This window comes from Schistocerca cancellata, chromosome 3, assembly GCF_023864275.1.
Source record: "Schistocerca cancellata isolate TAMUIC-IGC-003103 chromosome 3, iqSchCanc2.1, whole genome shotgun sequence".
Lineage (NCBI taxonomy): Eukaryota > Metazoa > Arthropoda > Insecta > Orthoptera > Acrididae > Schistocerca > Schistocerca cancellata.
In genome coordinates, this window is record NC_064628.1 from 248945354 (window position 1) to 248966588 (window position 21235).

The 21235-nt window shown below is 40.6% G+C and overlaps 1 protein-coding gene across 1 annotated transcript in view; it reads left to right on the forward strand.

The window, feature by feature from the left end:
- LOC126174886 (hyaluronan mediated motility receptor-like) overlaps positions 1-21235 on the forward strand; it is a 130380-nt gene that overhangs the window by 102714 nt on the left and 6431 nt on the right. The window contains exon 4 of the mRNA XM_049921309.1: positions 19281-19539. Within this exon, the coding sequence (XP_049777266.1) occupies positions 19281-19539 (259 nt within the window). The remainder of the gene's footprint in view (positions 1-19280; positions 19540-21235) is intronic.

The window sequence follows — 21235 nt, forward strand, 5'->3', positions numbered from 1 at the left end:
TAAACCCCCCCCCCCCACCCCCACCCCCAAAAAAAAAAAATAAAATAAAAATAAAAATAAAAAAAAGGGCGGCCTTACGTAATTTTGACAATACTTTTTTCTGTTTTTAAATTTGCATTGATAGAATGACAATAATTTCGTGATTGCTTATAGAATCTTGGTGAAAAAATTTGGACGGCGGCGGATGGCGTGGTGGTGGTGGTGTGAGGCGCTGTGAATGGCAGCACAAGGTGCAGTGATCAGCAGTCGCTGCTGGCAGCGGCGTAGGTCGCTGACCGCAGAGGGTAGCAGCGCGCTGTGGCACACTGCAACTTCTGCTGGATTGTATAAGTTGGGGGGGGGGGGGGTGTCTGGAAGGGGCGATGCACAGATCACAAGGGGGGAAGGGGGTAAACATTTTGGCACCACTTCACACCTACACGGTGGTGCACTATCACTTACATTTAAAGGAGGGCCATGCCTTTTCCTTTTGAGGGTATTTTAATTATTTACTATTTCCTTTCTCTCCACATGGCACTCAGACCAGACTACAAAAATTAAGCTTCATATTCCCCAGAAGGTTGCTGTTGAGGGACAGCAGGAAGGGGCAACTGAAGTCACGCAAAATGTCCTTTCCTAAAGGCTACCCATAGCAGTAAACCCATTAGGGTAATTACTAGAGGGGAACATACAGAACTAGGAATAACTATACAACTGAGATACTGGTAGTGGTGCTGCCAATACGTGATGTGCGTGGTGGCACGGTGTAGCGTAATTTGCACAAACTACTGTGACATTGTGCAGTGAAAACTTTTATTCATTTGGGTGGAAGTCTCTTGCTAACTATATATCCAACAAGATAAAACATTACTGTGCTTGGGTGCTGACGTCACGTCATGGATGCTAATCATCAACAATCTAGTGCTTATTTCAGCGGGTGCTTCAATCATATTACGTCATGGGTGTGATTGTTTGAATAAACAACTGGGTGTCTCTCACTCATATGGCGGAGCACTGTATGCAAATGGTAGCAGTACTGATTTCTGTGCACGCTCATAGCATCTTCATTTCATCATAAAATTACTTCATAAGAAGTAGGGCTAACAATAACAAAACTTTTGTTTGTCTGGGTGAACTCTTAAATGTGCAAGATGCATGTGGGGTGTGAACTACAATCCGTCACTTACTTTGGTGAAACTTAATTACTTTTAGCCTATCACAAAATCTATTTCACTTACCGCTCTGCAGCGAGAGGGTAACATGTCTTCTCAACTTCAGGGAAATATTCAACTCTTCTCTGTTGAGTATCTTAGATAACTTGGGTGCTTCACTTTCTTCTAAACATATCAGTCCGGCTCTGGGCATGAACATTGCGCATAATGGGATTCCGGAATTGCTAACTCATAAATCCTGTATAACAACAGAAGGGGAATCTTACGTAATGGGAGTGTTGCTATTGTGCAACATATACAGAATTCAGGGCTGTGGTGGGCCTTTAAATACTGGGGTCATAAATATAAAATAAAAATCAATATTGAACAAAACAAATGCATAAATTATAAAAATACTAACATGATATAACATAGAGGGTATAGCAAGGGCTTTGCTGCACAGCAAAATGACTGTGAATTGCTTAAATGTAACACAAAGTCATAAGGGGAGAAAAAATACAATTTCTCCCCTTATGACTTTGTGTTACATTTAAGCATGAATTAAAATACATTCGCATAATTATGGCAGGCTAAAATTGTTAATAGTTTGATTTTATTTCCACCTTTGACAGTCAGCCATTAATCGTCTTACAGAACAATGAAGTTATTTGCTAAAGAGATTTGGCTTTTATTAATCCTTTCTACGGAGGCAGTCAATTTATTTGAAACGAAGTGTTTAATTTCACACCATTGGCTAGTTTCAACTGCCAAAATGGTGATTTTCCTCATCGAGATGGATGGTTTGCATTCTGTAATCTACTACACTCTGATAGTGGTGGAGGAAATCACTCTCCAGGATGGCGTCAAAATCTCGCCTTTGTTTTCGAATTACATTCATGTCAAAAGGGTCCGATTTTCACATTGGCATGCCTGCTCATATTAAAAAATTGGATGCGTTTGTTCGTTTGGATGCACCGAACTGGCAATAAAATGCGCCACCTCCTCTTGCAACTTCGCGAGTTGTGTGGCATCATGCAACGAGGCAGGTGATTGTATCTTTACCTCTCCTACATATGGGTCGATTCCATGTGTAAATAAGTCAATCAAGTGGGCCTCCGCCTGCTCAATTAACACCTCATTATGGACGAGATCCGAATCCACAGTGTAAGTGCGGCAAGCCACAGTGTAAGGCAAGCCACAGTGTAAGTGCGGCAAGCCACAATGCGGACTTGGTCAGCAAATGACTCTACATCCTCCCCTTGCTTCTGGCAGGGGATGGACAACTTGTCCCTGTAATAGCAGGTGTCACGTCTGTCCAAATATCTCTTTCAACCCGCTTCTAACGTGGCAAGAGGTGGTGTCCCTAAGGGTGTGAACTGATTCCATATAGGTACGGTTGTCACCTGACAATTTAAGGCGGAGTACAGCTAATAGGAAATCGTTTAGCCAAGCGCAAGTGCACCCTCCATCTCGGACAGTTTATAGAAAGGAATTTATTTGTTCATTGGGTTTCTCGGAAAACGTCGGGATAAAGTTGACTGCAGGGAAACTGTTAGCCAAAGTTGCAATGTATGGCTGGGGTACTATGCTACTGGAGGTGCTTGTAGCCATCATTTGTGGCGCAGCAGGGTGTGTTTGTGACTTATATTGGCAAACTTGGTTTGAGCCAATTTTTGAAATTCTTCTGTTAATTCTATCTTCCTTGACAATCTATGGCTGCACATCGTTGGATGACAGTGGCAGGAAACGGTGGTGAAGGTGATGTTGGTAGTGTCGACAGCTGTGTAATGTGCCTCAGGTAGTCAGCCGGAACATGCAAGTTTCCTGGATTGCGGCACGTGGCCAGAACATGCCCCCACGGTTCATCGGAGCGGCTTGGACGCCGACTACCCGCGCCGTGCGTAGCACCAGACTGCCTGGAAGCGCCGCGGCTGGCTGTGTGGTGCAGCGAAGTGCTTGGCCACGCAAGCGACCTGAGGTTCGCTGCGGCAGCTGTTTGGAAAGAACGCCGAGACGGCTAAAGGCTGCGTGGCAAACACGTATGCGTGTCTTATTGCACATTGCATCTATCGCATAAAGCATGAAGCACTACTGGCAGCTCCATTGGGTATGGCAGTTAGACGGGCCTAACGGTGAGCTATTCCACTCCCTGGCACCAGGTGTTAACGTGTCAGGATTGGCGTGGAAGGGAATGCAGTGGGCACCCTTTGATGTGAAAAATCAAACATATTTTAAATGCATGGATGTTTAATTCTGTAAAAAGGAAAGACAGGCCTAGAGAAGCTGCCGAAACTGAATGGGCTGCTGCACAAGAGGGCAGAAGAGGAGAGAATCTGGTCGGGTCAGAAACTGCCAGCAGAAGAGAGCGGACGGCGTGTCCACTCCCGGTGGCTGGTCATGATTCCACCCCCATGCGACCATCTCCAAACCTCCCTATTGGTCGGCCAAATTGTAGGTGCGCATTCGGTAGCATTACCTCATCAGCAACACGTGAGTTTAGCTGCTGATGGTTCAACACATAGCTTGAAAGTGGTTCTGTCCAGTTTTGCAACATGACTGATCTGCGGCAACTGGCCACCAGGCAGAAGGCACTGACAGGCATCAAGTGAGAAATAAAAATCAAATTTTATACTATTAAATTCATTCAGTATCAGGCCCCCACTATACACATATCTCGGTGAGCTGTCCTCCTTTGGCTCGCCTGCGACAGACTCTTCAGTTACTGGACTTGTTGCCATTAACATTTATTCTCTTTTTTTTTTTTTTTTGTTAAAAAAAAAAAGACATAACATACTTTTTAAGAATATTTGTGGAGAAAGTGAGAGCGTTGATGACCCTAGTTGTCCGGCTTGGAAACTAAGAAGCCTGCTGACAAATTACAATACACACAATGATTTAAATATTGAAGAAATGGAACTGTTTTCAAGTGACTTCCTGATTGCATATCAACCTCTAAAGATAATAAATGTCTTGGTGGAAAACATAGCAAGGAAAGAATAATGCTTATGTTTCAAGGGTACCAGATCATTTTCTGGGTCTTAATGATGCAACTAAAAAGTGTTTGGCAACAGAACTGTTTCATATCTGTCTGTTGAACTTTTAAAAAGACATGAAAAACAAAGTAAAGAGGATACTTTTTCTTGACAGTAATATATTCGCAATACCCCACTGCCTGGTTTATGTGGAGTCTTATATATATATATATATATATATATATATATATATATATATATGGGAACATCACTTCAAAATTATAACTGCTTGACCAAGAAGTAATATAGAATTTTAAAAACTTTGTACTGCCAAGAAATTGTGGTGATCGTGATAGATAACATTTAAGAGGCCTAACAGAACAGTTTCAGCAGTGATATCCATGCCTGATAAAGCATGTAAGAATGTTACTCAGATGACGATTTCAAACTGTTTCACGAAATGCGGCTTCATCATGGAGCCATTCAATCAACTGCAAGAAAAGGAGGGTGGAAATGGACTAGTTTCGATACCTGAGACCTTCTTCCTGACTCAGGAGAAAACGTGACGTGATGATTTAATATATTTTGACAGTCATGTGCAAGTCTGCGGTCTTCTGGGTTTGGTAGCAACTGAAAATGCGCTTGACAAAATATACTGGAAGTCACTAAGGCAGGAAAAGATCAGCATTCTGTGCAAAATGTAATTGAAGTTTTTTTATATATATTTTGACATTTGTACATGCCTTTCGTTTGAAAGGTTAAAATAAATGAAACTGAATAAAACACACAAAAATAAACTTCCTTGTGCATTTAGTTGTTTTTTAGTGAAGTAGGATGAATGTTGTTGAAACTACAGTAATATTATTAACTCCATTTTTTTGAGGGGATAGCCTTATTTCAACTTCCTCACGATTCCTTCTTGGTCAGTTAAACTTTCATTAAATCAAGCTCTCAGTCTCTCCTGAACTTACTCTAAAGTCCTTAAACACTTCAAATTATCGATAGTTGACTCAAGCTGAAAGTTACGTAATGACTGAGACTTTCACAGCCAGTTCTTGACGTACTGCTGATGTTTAGTGTTCTTAGACTGTTGGCTTTTAGATTGAGAATACCAGACACTGGGTGAAATTTCAAAGTATGAAAGAATTATCCTCCATTGCTCATGGTGGATGGTCCAAAACATACCTTCAGGCAATATGACATGCTGAACACTAGCAAGAAAAATCAATTCAAAGTGCAACAAAACTAGAAACTTAATAGCTGCAAGATTACACTTTAACAGAGGTGAAACAACAGGTCTTTGTGACTGCATTTTGCATTCTCTATGTGACATTTGCTCTTTCATGTAAAGATGAACAGAATGGTACTTCTGACATTCGACTGTTTTTCGAAGAAAATGGTTTATTCATGTTTTCTTAAGTTTCATTTCATTTGTTCCATGTGTTCTTGCAGTATGTGCTGTGATATGAAGGCCATGACAGGAGCTTGTTTTGTGAACCAGTTAAAATAAATTGGACACTGTCTTGAGAAAAGGATTCCCAGGAACACTGAGGCTCTTTTCCATTCTTTGGAATCGCTCTTGGAATCAGTCAGTCCAAGCTTCTTGCATAATTTCATTCAGGAATGATTGTCAGATGTCGCTAGTTTTCTGGAAGTAGGTGTTTACCATTTTGAACCCACAGCTGCAATTATGTTTAATATTGGTGGGCAGGCCTTTCTTAGGAAAGTGTGACAACGTATTCTTATGTTGTTTTAGGTTCATAGTGTATGACCTTGTCTCATTGCCAAAAACTGTTGTGCAGACTCTTTGTGTACTTAAATTTTTTGTGGACAGTACTCTGTGCCAACGTGCTGTGCCCCCCCCCCCCCCCCCCTTGCATGCACCTTTGTCTTTTTTTGACAAAGGCCTTGTTGACTGAGAGCTTATGTTGTGACAGCCTTTTTGTTGTGTCTATCTGCAACCCAGCATCTACGCTATATGGTGAGTAGGAACTATACTTTTCATAATATTGTTACATTCCTTCCTGTATTTTCCATTGTTTGTTTATAAGGATTGCTTTTTTAGCAGCGAAGAAACGGTGATGTAATTTAGTTGCAGATAGCAAGCAGCTCACATGGATGAGAGCTACTGAATTTCACCATTTCAGCTTTGTACTGTAAAGTCTTTCAGACCAACTGGAAGTACTGTCTTAGTTGGAACACGCATGATTTGTGCGCGGTGAATCAGTAGCTACAGCTGCAAGAAGTGTTTGATGTTGTTTGCATAAGATTTTGCTGTTGTGAGGAACCTGAAAAGGAAATGTGGAAGTATTGGTCTGTTTCTCCATAATATTTCCAAGAGGGTAGCGCATATGATCAGATAGCTGAATATGGCCCCAGACTGACCTGCTCATGATGTCAAACCAACCATGATACGTTGTCAACAGTGTCATTGCCCTCATCAAAGTATAAAATAAAGTATATACTCCTGTGTAGCCTCTCAGTATCACTGGCCAGAGTGGCCGAGCGGTTCTAGGCACTTCAGTCTGGAACTGCGCGACTGCTACAGTCGCGGATTCGAATCCTGCCTCGGGCATGGATGTGTGTGATGTCCTTAGGTCAGTTAGGTTTAAGTAGTTCTAAGTTCTAGTGGGCTGATGACCTCAGATGTTAAGTCCCATAGTGTTGTTTGCTCAACTGTGTGTGAAATCTTATGGGACTTAACTGCCAAGGTCATCAGTCCCTAAGCTTTCACACTGCTTAACCTAAATGATCCTAAGGACAAGCGCGCGCGCGCGCGCGCGCGCGCACACACACACACACACACACACACACACACACACACACACACGTGCCCGAGGGAGGACTCAAACCTCCGCCGGGACCAGCCGCACAGTCCACGACTGCAGCGCCTTAGACCGCGCGGCTAAGTCCCATAGTGCTCAGAGCCATTTGAACCTCCCAGTATCAAGCGCCTGCCTCCATGTGCTGCTGTGTCTGTAGCCCCACATCTGTTAGTTGCAGTAGCTCGATCTAATTTTCATGGCCTCTTTTGATGACACCTTGTACCTGTAATTTGAAGTGTTGGATGTAACATGTCTCTCCAAATGAGATCTTGTACTTACTTACGATGCTATGTTTGACCACTGCTGCATTATTTAGATTTCTGTATTTGATGATCCACTAGCAGAACAATGAAGCAGTTAAAGTAAAAAGTCCCATGCAGCTGCTACGTTGTCTGTTATACATTTATACATCTTTGCTTCCTAAGCAGATGAGATAGTTGTGTATGAGTACAGTCACAGCTGCTGACTGGTTTTTTTTTAATTTTTATTTGTTGTTTGTGAATGTGATAGCATTTATGTGGGAACAGTCTATTCAGATGTTAGCAACACACAACTCACAAAATACAAAAATCTATATAAATCAGTGTTAGTGAAATCAACATTGTGAGTGAATACAAAATCTTGTTTGAGGAGACACAGCCTGGGCTTAAAGATCTGCAGGAGAAATCTGTAAAATTTGTAATGTAGGAGAGATATTTTATGCAAATTAGAGGCAAATAAGTCAGCTCTAGATAGCTCGGTCAGTAAGAGCATAGCTTGTGGGAAGCAACTTTGCAGTTTGAAACAGTAATGTCAGATACTATGTTCCTGTGAGTTAGTAGATTAACACATACAAATTACCAAAATGCAAACTGCAAAACAGGGGCCACAAAACATGGGTTTATAAAAGATATTTAATACGAGGCTGGCAGCAACCTCATGTTAATCCTGAACTTCCAGACCACCTCCCCCCTCCCCTTTTCTTTTTTTAAAACCCTCTTTTTCTGAAGCTGGAAACTTGGGAGAAATAGAAAAACATTAGGTTTGATTCCATAATGAAACAGTTGTGCCCAGGGAATGTATTTATTTCGAGTAGTAAAGGGTACAGCAATCTGTTGTTAATGATTACTATATCCTTTACTACTTGATGGAAAAATATGACACAAATTTATAATGGGAAGAATAGGTTGCTATGAATATGTCAGAAGAAACACTTTGTAATTGAGATTCTGAAAGTTACATGACATTGTTGTTCTAACCCAGGAACATTAACTTTATAACATGAAACGGCAGAAAACACATGAGGAACAAAGTACATATGACAGCAACACACAAGTGTCCAGCAGAGACTTGCTTTGCTGCAGCAAATGTGGTCATTAGCTCTAACAAGGAGTGCAGCTGGCAGGCTGTGCAGACAGCTGCTGTGATACTAGCATGCTGGGGCCGTCTAGTGGCTGCATTGAGCACAACCTTCATGCACAAACTATGAAGTGGCACACTCCCAAATTTAGTAATTACAGCAGTCCTCTCCTTTTGTGAAGAAATGAGCACTGTGCTCTTGGCCATTCTTCTGTTATCGAACTTGGTTGTTGAGTTCTCTAACGCGCTGCCATCGATACGTTGGACTGGAAATGACATGAAATGACATGCCCCCTGTGAGAGACCATATGGTAGGACAGGTAATAATGTTGCGGCTTCCATTTTCAAGTCCTAGTCCAGCTCTGTCAAAGAAGGCTGCAATGGAGGTGGCAGCGGAAGAGGCATCCACTGCGACGGAACAGGAGCTGGATCCTGCCTTGGCCCCCAACAGCTGAAGGGAGCACCCACGGCAGAGGAGAGAGTTGCAAAGGCACCTGCAGCAGAGAAGGCGAAGGCACCAAATCATGATGTAGGAGACGGCTAGGCAGATGGAGGATGTGAGGGTGGCAGGGTGCTCCTGGCATGCAGCCGCCCAGGTCATAGCTGGTTGAAGTTTCGCAACGCCCTCTCCTCAGCAGTGTGGATGATGCAGGGCTCTAGGTTACAGTGACTCTTGATCATCGCCAGTACCCGGTCCGGTTGGTGGCCAAAACTATGAACCAAATGGTTATGCCAGGTCAGAAGCATTGTGGCTCTGATGTTTGTAGATGTCCCTGTGTCCTGTTAAGCAGATGTAGCAGAGTTCGATGCTGACAGCTGTGCAAAACTCTGCTAGACTCTTTATTTCAAGCAGCAGTAAACCTATAAGAACTGAGGAAGTGGTAAAGAGCCACTTCTGGTGACACATTCAAAATGTGTTTCTTCATCTGAGTCTTAAATGTGTGTACTAGTTGTTCTGCTTCTCTCTTTGATTCATGATGGAAAGCAAGAGCCATGACAAGATGAACACTCTCTCTCTCTCTCTCTCTCTCTCTCTCTCTCTCTCTCTCTCTCTCTCTCTCTGTGTGTATGCATAAATTTTGAAATTCCTGAGACACGAAATGGGGGTCGTTGTCTGTAACGTATGTATACAGAAGACATTCCATTGCAAAAATTTTTCAACTGAGCTGAAATTGTTGTCACCGCAGAAATAGACAGACAATGCACCACATACATAAATTTAGAATATGCTTCAGTTATAACAAGCTAGCAGAAATTCCAAAAAGATCCCATAAAATCTGCATAAATTTGCATTCAAGGCTGTTGTGGAGCTGGTCATGGTGACAAAGATGCATGGGGGCCATCTGATGTGTGGTACACTGGGCAGGCTGTAACATCCCATCCTATTTCATCGTTAATTCCTGGCCAAAAAACATGCCTCTGTGACCCCAGAGGTCCAAAAGTAATAAACACACAACCTCATGCCAAAGGGCGGACAGGAATACAACCCAGAGAGTGGTGTCCACTGTAGGTGGCAGCAGAACTACGTCCCAGACAGAAAAACGATATTGTAATACAAAATCATTTCGTAAAAGATCAAAAGCAATGGCTGGAGGTTTGACCAGCCAGCCATGTTGCACAAAGGAAACAAGTTCGTTTAAAACTGGATGCACGGCTACAATTCTAGTGCAAGTAAAAGGAAAACCATCACCATCATTTTTGAGCTTCCCAGTTCCTCTCTATCAAATTCTCGATCCTAACCAATTGGCAAATGTGACAAAGCCATCATCATTTGCATGTTGCACCATAGCTTGAAAATGTAAATCATATTGTATCCTGACAATAAAAGAGACCATCACTGTAGGTTATGTGCAGCTTTATCTGGCAAGGATAAGATGGGTTAAAAAGAGACACCAGTGGTTTGTGATCAGGTGAAAGTTCAACCCGAATAGCAAACATGAAATTCTTTTAGATTGCTAAAGCTTCTTTATCTACCTTGTTGCATTGAATTTAAGGTTTGGAGGTGTATCCAATAGGGCGTTCTGATCGTTCCTCATATTTATTAGCAAGGATGGCGCCAAGGCTGAACTGAGATATGTCTGGCTAACACAAGATGCTGCAAATGTTCTGCTGTAGGGGCACCAGACACTACAATGTTATCTAAATAGTTGATGCAGCCAGGAATGGAAGCAATAAGCTGGTGTGCTTGCCACGCCAAAAGGTAAACTCTAGTATCGATAAAGCACAGATGATGTATTGATAAGTAGAAGGCGTTTAGATTGCTCATCTGGCAGCAGCTGTAAATATACAACTGCCAAGTCAATCTTTGAAAAATAATGACCCCAATAATATTGCTAGCAGCTCGTCGGGGCGCTGTAAAGGATAGGTATCAATGATTGTCTGTGCATTAATTGATTTTTAAAAATCTCCACAGAGGTGTAATTTACCCATAGGTTTTTGTACCATCCATTGGAAGAAATAGGTCTAATAACATCAAGGGGATTTGAAATACGTAGTCTTGCGGTGGCGTTCTCGCTTCCCGTGCACGAGGTCCCGGGTTTGATTCCCGGTGTGGTCAGTGATTTTTCCTGCCTCATTATGACTGGGTGTTGTCGTCGTCGTCGTCGTCGTCGTCGTCGTCGTCGTCGTCATCATCATCATCATAATCATCAACATCATCAGCATCAAGGGATTGATGATCTAATTCTGCTTTTACTTGATCCTATAAAGCTACTATTATTGGGCATGCCTGAAAAACGGGCAAACTATTTAATTGTAATACGAGCCTGAAATTCTGTTGCACAACCCAGTGCTGGAGAAAATAGGGAGGGAGATTCTGCACAGAGAGCATCTAGCATCTAAAAGTAAATATAAAACTTGATCAGAAACCAGATGCACTTCGTCATTGATGGAGAACCCAAAAAGTTTAAATGTGTCCAAACCAAATAAATATTCAGTGTAAGCATAGTCCACAACTAGGAATGTTAATAAACGAACCGCAGCCTCGTAAGTCACAGGTGCAGAAAACTGTCCAAGAATGGGAATCTGTTGTTTGTTATAACTGACCAGCCCTGTGACACTGGAGCCAGAGGGGGAGAAACCAAATAAGTTTGAGAATTCATGAAAATTGCTACTGCACCAATGTCCACCTGCATTCTTAGTGGTTTGTTAAACACACACCCTTAAGTTTGCACTTGCTTGGAGAGACAATCACTGCTGACATGCAGTTCACACCCATGTTCGTTTCATCCTCACTCAGGTTCGGAAGAGTTACACACAGAAGCAATGTGTCCCTTTTTTGTGGCACCTATTATAAGTTTCCTGGTGCTTGGTTCATGTGGTCCATTTGTGTTGAATGAAACTGTATGGGTATGAAGGCAGTGGAGCACGAGGCTGTGGCTGTTATGATGCGGACTGTTGTTGTTGCGGACGACGACTACCTGTATGATGCTGAGATGTCTTGGGGACTGCTGCAATGGTGTCTCTGTTCCTTTGTGAACCGACTCATTGCTGGAGGGGGAGAGATGAACTGTTTTCTGAAACTGTGGACCAGGCTCCTGTCTGACTACCTGCAGCCCGTGAAACTTCACATGACTGAGCTGCATTTACTACTCCGTGAGCATAGGATTTTCACATGAGAGGTTGTTCTAGAACCTCCCTGTCAAGAGAAAGATGTACGATTGCATCTCGAATCATTCCTTATGAACATTTGTCACAAAATTACGATTACGTTGTTGATGACTAAGTCCATGTAGTTCTACTGCCTGTGCCCTGCATGACTGTTTTGGCAATGGTAAAACCCCACACGACCATCAGTAACATGAGTACTTTGTGATAGATAGAAGGTAACTTGCACATCTGATCAAGAGAGACTTGAAGGGTCTTATAAGGGGGTGAGCTGACACAACAACTGATACACACGAGGTGAGATGCGTGATAAAAAACAGCCTTGCACAAGTTTACATTCGTTACCTTAAATGCCTGGAAACATTGTCACATGCACTTTTCGTAAGCATCCCAGTCTTCTGCTGCATGGTCTGATCACCACCACCCTCTTGTTACCCAAAATGGATTTATTAATTTTTGAATTAAGTTAGTAATTTGGGCAGCTGGTCTCATTTTCATAGCACGTGCCACAGTGAGACACTGCAGTGAGAGATAGTGACAGTCGAATTTAAATAACAAGTTTTATTAATAAAACTCATCTTTTTTGTTGCTCTTCTTTGTTGTGGAGTGATGGCTCGATATCTATTTCTTTTCTTTGGTTTAGCTTTTTATGATTATTAAAAAAAAGGATGATCAGGTTGCTTCTATGAAAGTTGTGTGTACACTGGTGGACTTTCTGGAGGCATTTCACTTCACAATACGAATCAGCAAAACACACACAACCTGTACTCCATCCTCGCACTTCAAACTTATATAATCAACTGAATTAAAAAACAAAGATTTACCTCAGGCATTTCACTTCACAATACAAATCAGCAAAACGCACACAACCTGTACTCCATCCTCGCACTTCAAACTTATATAATCAACTGAATTAAAAAACAAAGATTTACCTCTAACAACAAGTAGCAAAGAAATTATCATCATATACTGATCTATTTTTGCAAAATGATCTTTCAAACATAAGTGTCATACACAAAATTCTGAAAAATTGTTTATCTTTTTTTAAAAGTCCATAATCATCATTGTAATTACATTAAATGTATATAGAAGTTGCCATTTCAACATTTTCGCATAGCTATATAGTAGTGGATTTTTGGTTTTTCTGTCTTCAATATGGTATTGGTCACTGCATATGATCCAAGATCGGTAAGTACATTTAGCTCATCGTCAGTTTTATTATGGTAGTCATATGCAGGGAATGGTGACAGGTATGTTGTTGGCGGCACTATGTGTTGTACTGGTGTAGTTGTTAAATGGAAATAGCAACTGTCAGTGCTTGCTGTTGCTCAAGAAGAGATTTAAGCACTGCCTCCAAATTAAACTCAAAGGACCAATGGTGGAAGTGAAACATGCAGAATTGAATCCTGTCCTCATCGCCAAAGTGTCCTAACCCGAAAACACTAACTTTATTACACGAAAAATCATAAAACACATGAGAGGCAAAGTATATACAACAGACAACACAAAAGTGGCCAGCAGAACCTTGCAGTCCAGCCTATATAGTAACTAGTTCCAACAGGGGGCGCAGCTGACAAACTGCGCACATAACTGCTGTCTACTAGCAGGCCAGGGGGACTCTAGTGGCCAAATCAAGCACAAATGTCACGCACAAACTATGAAGCCGCACACACACAAATTGTCACTTGCAGGTCCTACCACTTGTGTGTTGTATCTTACAATCAATTTTACATCCCTGTGTAATCTCTTTGAGCAGGAATTTAATGGCATGTAAACAAAGTTCTAGTTGGAGTTTGTCCTTACGAACATTCATTCTTAGGCAACAATAGGCACTTTCTTGTGTTAGAGTTTCTGTTTCATTGTTTACACTGATTATGTGGCAAGTGGTGAGCTGAAGGTGAAGAAGTCTCTCTGTGAGGTTCAGATAGAACTTCGTAGGACAATGATATTCTCTCCTCCATTCAGAAACAACTTAAACAGAAGTCATTTCCCAGGAAAAAATGGGTAACAAAATGAGAATGCCAACCACCATAAAAAAATAAGAGAGAACTGATTTGACAAAGTTTTATTTATAAGTTGTTGAATTGGACTTGGTGCAGGAACAGTATTTTAAACATTTTATCAAAATAAAATTGTACTGGTTAACCTCAGTTGTGACCTGCACAAGTATTTTTGTTTTGAACTTATTTCTGCAATGAAACTGAAGTTTACTGCATAGTCTGATATTTAATGTTAGAGTACGCTGTTAGAGAGAAGAAAAAGAAAAAAGTGAAGAAAAGACTGACCGAGAAAGAATTATCCAAATGCTTTGGAAATCAGTGAATGTGATGTGCTTGTACAGACAAATAAATGATTTCAATTTTAGAAAAATTGGATGGTTATTCAAGAGAAAGAACTTTACAGATAGATCAAGTCAATAATGCACTGGTCCACCTCTGGCCCTTATCCAAACACTTACTGGCCTGGCCATTGACTGACAGAGTTGTTGGATGTCCTCCCAAGGGATACTGTGCAAAATTCTGTCCAATTTGACACATTAGAGCATCAGAATCATGAGATGGTTGGAGGGCCCATCCCATAATGCACCAAATGCTCTCATTTGGAGGGGGGATATCCAGCAACCTTGCTGGCCAAGGTAAGGTTTGTAAATTATGAAGTCATGAATACAAGCAGCAGAAACTCTCACTGTGTGTGTGTGTGTGTGTGTGTGTGTGTGTGTGTTTCTTTTTGGGCTTTATCATGCTGAAATGTCAGCCGTGCTTGGACTGCCATGGAGGGCAACAAAACGGGGTGTAGAATATTGTTGACATACCGCAGTACTGTTAGGGTGCTGCGGATGACTACCAAAGGGTCCTGCTGTTAAAAGAAATGGCATCCCAGGCCCTCACTCCAGATTGTTGGCTGTATGGCTAGTAAGTCATATTGGTATCCAACCACTGTCTGGGACTTCTCCACACAGGTCTTTGGTGGTCACTGTGGCTCAGTTTGAAGTGGGACTCATCACTAAAGACAGTTCTACTCCAGTCAGAGATTCCAGGTCAAAGACGTTTCTGGAGACGCTCTGCATAGTGGTGGGATGCCAATCTGACTGTCGTCTGCCCTATGGCCCGAAAATCAGAAGTGATATTCTGGGATGCCATTTCTTTTTATAGCAGAACCCTTTGATTGTCGTATGTAGCACCCTTACAGCACAGTGGTATGTTGACAATATTCTATGCCTCATTTTGTGGCCATTCGTGGCAAGCCATCCTGGGCTTACGTTTCAGGAAGGTAACGCTCATACAGGGCAAGAGTTTCTACTGCTTGTCTTCGTGCTTGCCAAACGATATCTTGGCCATCAAGTATGCCAGTCCTCTGCCCAATTATGAACATTTGGAGTATTATGGGCAGAGCCCTGCAACCAACTCAGGAATTTGATGATCTAACATGCCAGTTGGACATAATTTGGTACAATATCCCTCAGTAGGACATCCGACAATTCTTATCAATCAACGCCAAGTCGGGTAATTGCTTGGATAAGGGCCAGAGGGGGACCAGTGCTTTATTGACATGCCCAATTTGTGAAGTTCTTTCTCCTGAATAATCATCCATTTTTTCTGAAATTATAATCATTTGTTTGCCTGCACGTCTACATCACATATATTGAATTCCATCCCATTTGGATAATTCCCTTGTGGTGGATCCTTGTTTTTGTGTTAGTTTTTCTGTCATCATAATCAGTGTATTTATTTGGGATATCAGATGTGTGTATTCCCTTCCAGGATTTGTGATCTGTTTCTTCAGTGAGTGTGCTTTTTTCTTTTTTTCTTTTTTTTTTTTTTTTTTTTTTTTTTTTTACGAAGTATTTTTAATGCTAACACTCATCTACTTTGTCGAATGTTTTAGTCGTCGTCATCATCATTTGTAGGTTAACTCGTTTCTGAGTGTCATGATCTCATTTCTGTAATCATTTCTTAAGTAAGTGAATCTTCTTCAACTAGACATCTCCATCCAGTGATCTCCAGCTCTTTAATGTGATGTGAAGTAATAGCCTGGTAATCTTCTTCACTTTATCCAATCATCTACATACCATTCTTCACTGTGGTCTTCTGCTTTTGAATTTGTGTTGCAAGGTAGTTTCTTCTGAATTATTCCCATCTCTTCTCAAAATGTGCCACAGGAACTGGCAGTGTGATAAAGAAATATAAACTTCTTGTGATGCTAAGTTCTGCTGTAATGGAAGCATTGGTTCTTTCTGTCCGTGATACATGTAAAATTTTCTGCCAACACAAACCTATATTAATATTAACAATACCTTTAATGTTTTTATGGTACTGCCTATTACTCTCACAGGCACTCCCCACCTTTCTTTATGAGCGCCACATTTCCATTTTTACTCCCGTTGTTCTTCTTTGCTAATGGTCATTTTGGCTTGTCACTAGCTTTCATGATCCAGGTCCTGCAACTATACAAGAACACAGGAAACGCCGATTCCAGCAGGTGCAGCTTCATTGTTTTGGATATTACCTGGTTCTGCCAGATCTTAGTGAGTTTAAACATTGGGGTTTGACCAAGTTGGATTGTTCTTTGCATTTCTTTGTTGCACTTGTTTTGGTAAAAGGAGATTGATTCTGATTATAAAAAAGAAAGACTCTCATTTTAAGAAACCATTTAATTTTCAATGATTAAAATACATGGAATGCTTTGAGTGTCAGCAGAAGTAAGGGATTGTAGGCAACCAGTCAGATGCATCATCAATAGCGAACAAGAAAAACAGAAGCAAAACTGGAAATCTGGTGCTCTTAAAGAAAGATGGTGAGTGTCAGTGCAAATCACAGGCAGTAGCATAAAAACATGAAACCTGTTGTAAACAGGAATATCAGTTCGAGATTCTTGGTACATAACAGTAACTTAGATTTTTTCCTGTACAGAGTCATTCTTCCAGGTACCCCTACTACAATTTTCCAGTAAACCTTTGTTTTATATTTTTTATTGCGGTTTATTGTTGTATTTGTCTGTGTAGTGGTTACTGGTTTCATTCAATGAGAATGCAGGATTTCTCAACGAATCCGAGATTTTTTTGGGTTATCAGCCAAGTCAAGGCATCATTCTGATGAAACATTTCGACAAGTTTGCTACTCGTCAGCTTCAGGCCTGAAGGTGATGAGTAGGAAACTTGTCGAAACATTGCTGCAGGATGATGCCTTGACTCTGCTGATAATCTGAGGAAACTTCATCGTAGTTTCATTCAAATTTCAAATGCCTTCCTCTCTGTCAAAACAAATAAGACATGCTTAGTGTAATTTTACGTAACTAATCCGAAAACACCTGTGATAAATATAAAAGTGGGTATAATACCTATTTTAGTGCCAGAGTAACTTGTCAGTTATATATGCTTTTGCAGCTTCCCTATCAGGATTTACACATGAGGGTGGGCCCAGGATTTACACATGAGGGTGGGCAAGATTGTTAGGTCATGTTGCCTTCTGTAATATATGTGGCACATCAAGAAGGTGGTCATTGTGTTAAAACAGCGAGAAAGATAAAATGAAATACACTTTTGTTATGGACACACAGCAATTAATGTCACTTTAGCCAACTTCTTGAAATTAATTGTTCATGTTTCAGCTGTCTTACTTCCACCTTTTTCTTGCGTTTGATACTTGTTTCCCTGCCTAGCACCACGTATCTGCAGTCCAAAAGAACAGACACCACGCATTCATAAAATTGATTTGCTTCAATGGGCAATGAATCCACCACCTTCAGTGCAAATGCACAATTTCATTCGACCTTCTGCGGGAAACTCCAAGTAGCGAGTATGGAGGTCATGGATGGGGACTACAGATTGGTGGTGCTAGGTGGGAATGTGGGTCAGCCAAGAGGTGTGCTGAGCTAGTCTACGCAATTGCGATAAACATTTTGTACGGATGGTGCAGTGGTTAATGCAATGGCCTAGTAAGCAGGAGATTGCTGGTTCAAATCCAGGTCCACCACACAATTTCACTTGTCGCTGATTCTGGATGACGTCCCAATCCAGTTGACATCAATAGTTCCTTTCCTTCCCTTTCCATTCCTCTCTCCCCTTCCTCCTTTAATTTACAGAATAATTAAACTTCTGCCTTTTCTGTCTCTTTGAGTCTATCCAAGTTCAGTGTTGCAGTTTGCAATTAGTAGGTTGGCATTTTCATTCTGTCTTGTATTTAAAGTACAGAAATTAATTAATACCATCCAAGTGAAAGGTGTTGATTTTATCATGTTTATTCACTGTATGACTTCTTTCCTATTTTTCCCCCTCTGAAAAAGAAAAGAGTAGCTGAAGGCAATCATGTAAATAGTCAGCACGTTGCCATATTTTTTTCGGCTAGAAAGTGTCTTCTGATTGTACTAACTGTAGATCTGACTTCTTAGGCATCTTAATGAGAGGTCACAATTACAATCCAGGGAACTTGCAAATAACTGCCCTTAGACGTTATTGCCATATGGAATTCCAGAAACATAATCTGTTGTTTTCACAGTTTTCACAATTGGCACCTGTTGGTTTCTTTGTTGCAATAAGCCCTTGAAGCAATTGTAAACATACATGGTTACTCCACTGATGCTTGTTCTCTTTTTTCAATGTCTCCAATAGGCTACCTTTCTTTATGTTGTCTTCAAAGGTTTCTCATGCTCTTTTTGTGTTGAAATATTTGACGTTTTCTTGTAACGTTGGTGATGCAATTGCTCCCTGAATAAACCTGAAAGGGAGTCAGTGAGGATATAAATAAAGAACTGCACAATAATGTATCAGTGTTACTCAACATACGTGTATCTGAACTTTATTCTGTGTAATTATAAATTAATTAGAATTTTGAAATGTCAGATGAAAAAGTTTGTTTTGACACTTTTATGCTTTTTTGTTTGCTTTGGACACTTACAATTAAAGACTTGATGTTCGTATGATTTTTTTATGATACCTACATGTGTTATTCATAGATAATGCAAGTATTAAAGATACCCAGTCACCATACTGTTGAGTGTTTGAGCAGTTGACGGTGCACAAGCAAGGCTGAAAATTGTTGCTGAGCTTTGATAATATCTTCCTCCTGAGCTAACTGTTGAGAAAGCAGGTCAGCAGGAAAACATACCGTGAGCGTGTGTACGTTTGCATGCCTTTGTTGTATCAGTTAATTTTGAAGGGTCACTTTGTCTTGAGGATCTGCAATGTTTTCCATTTTGTATATATCCGTGGCTATTTGCTCAGTTCCTCAAAGTTTTCGAGAGTGGATAGCTTTACTCATTGCATTATTTGTATTCTATTCAAGACTTTCCAGTATCATTTTGTCACCATGAATAATGAGAATATTTGTAAATAATGCACTTCCCAACAGATAATTGTAAATTCTTGGTTATATGTTTTCATTCCCTTTCAAAAATAAGTGTTAACTTTTCAGGCAGTTGCAAGAATATGAAGAAAGAGCTCTACGTGCAGAGAGACAGTGTTGTCAGCTAGAAGCTCTAGTGGGACCATTCAGAAAGCAGTTGGAGAGTTTTCTGGCAGAACGAGGGGAAATTCTACGAGGAAAAGATGAAACAGAGAATGAACTGCGAAATCTAGCTCTGAAATACGCTAATCTACTTGGTCATCAGAATCACAAACAGAAAGTAAAATATGTTGTTCAGTTACAAGAGAAGAATATGGAACTTCGTGAGGTAAGATGATCATTAATCTTGAGTTCGTAAAGTTGCTACATTATGTTCATGAATATTTTAATGTTCAATATTAAATATCCATGAATATACAGCTTCTTAATATACAAAGTGTCCCAACAAGAATTATCAGCTTTCAGGGCTGTGTCATGAAGTGTCATTCAAAGCAAAAAAGTGGAGTAAACATGGGCTCTGCAATGCATATGTTAAGAGCTGTGAGCTCTCGTTCAAGAGCTGTGAGCTCTCGTTCAAGAGCTGTGAGCTCTCGTTCAAGAGCTGTGAGCTCTCGTTCAAGAGCTGTGAGCTCTCGTTCAAGAGCTGTGAGCTCTCGTTCAAGAGCTGTGAGCTCTCGTTCAAGAGCTGTGAGCTCTCGTTCAAGAGCTGTGAGCTCTCGTTCAAGAGCTGTGAGCTCTCGTTCAAGAGCTGTGAGCTCTCGTTCAAGAGCTGTGAGCTCTCGTTCAAGAGCTGTGAGCTCTCGTTCAAGAGCTGTGAGCTCTCGTTCAAGAGCTGTGAGCTCTCGTTCAAGAGCTGTGAGCTCTCGTTCAAGAGCTGTGAGCTCTCGTTCAAGAGCTGTGAGCTCTCGTTCAAGAGCTGTGAGCTCTCGTTCAAGAGCTGTGAGCTCTCGTTCAAGAGCTGTGAGCTCTCGTTCGTTGTTGCTACTGTGAAACACATCTTTTCTGTTGAACAAGTGCTCGTAGCTCTTTTAAGGTATGCATTTGAGTCCATTTACTACACATGCTTCCTGTGACTAATCATTCCATCCATATCTGAATGTTGACCATTCCTTCTGGGACAAGTGCAGGGAAGAGAAAAAGAAATCGTTCATTCTGATTGTTCGAATGCTTGAATGAGAAGGGCTAATGTTTGCTCCCTCTTTATCTGGTGCCCATAATAAAAAGGAAGTAAGATTCATAGTAATCTCAAATACAATTATTTTAACAAATGAATGACCATCCATAAAAGCTCCATACTAGTGTATGCAGATACATTTCAGCAAATGGGTAACTAGCAAAATATTTCTTTTTGCTTTCAATTCTGGATTATATGGAATACAAAGATACAAATATGTAAACAACATCGGTAACTGTCTATTACACTGAAAGATTTAAAGGAAAGAATAATCGGTAGATTATGTCCAAATGACTGTGTAAAAGAATGTGCAGAGTGCCTGCAGCAGCTTAAAGGAAAGTCTCATAGTGAATAACAGAATACTACTACTACTACTACTACTACTACTACTACTACTACTACTACTAATAATAATAATAATAATAATAATAATAATAAAATAAAAGCTTTTGATACTGTACCCCACTCATGGTTACTACAAATATTGGAAATATACAAAGTAGATCCTAAATTGATACAGTTCCTAAACATTGTAATGAAAAATTGGAAAACCACACTTGATATCAAAACAAATTCAAATAATATCACATCACAATTACTAAAGATAACAGAAGTATTCAGCAATGATATAAATATGGCTTTTGGAATGGACAAATGTAAGAAAAATAGCATAGTCAAGGGAAAATACACTAAACAAGATTACATATTGGATAGCCACAGTGACTGCATAGAAGCAATGGAAGAAACAGATGCCTATAAATATCTAGGATACAGACAAAAAATAGGAATAGATAATACAAATATTAAAGAAGAACTAAAAGAAAAATATAGACAAAGACTAACAAAAATA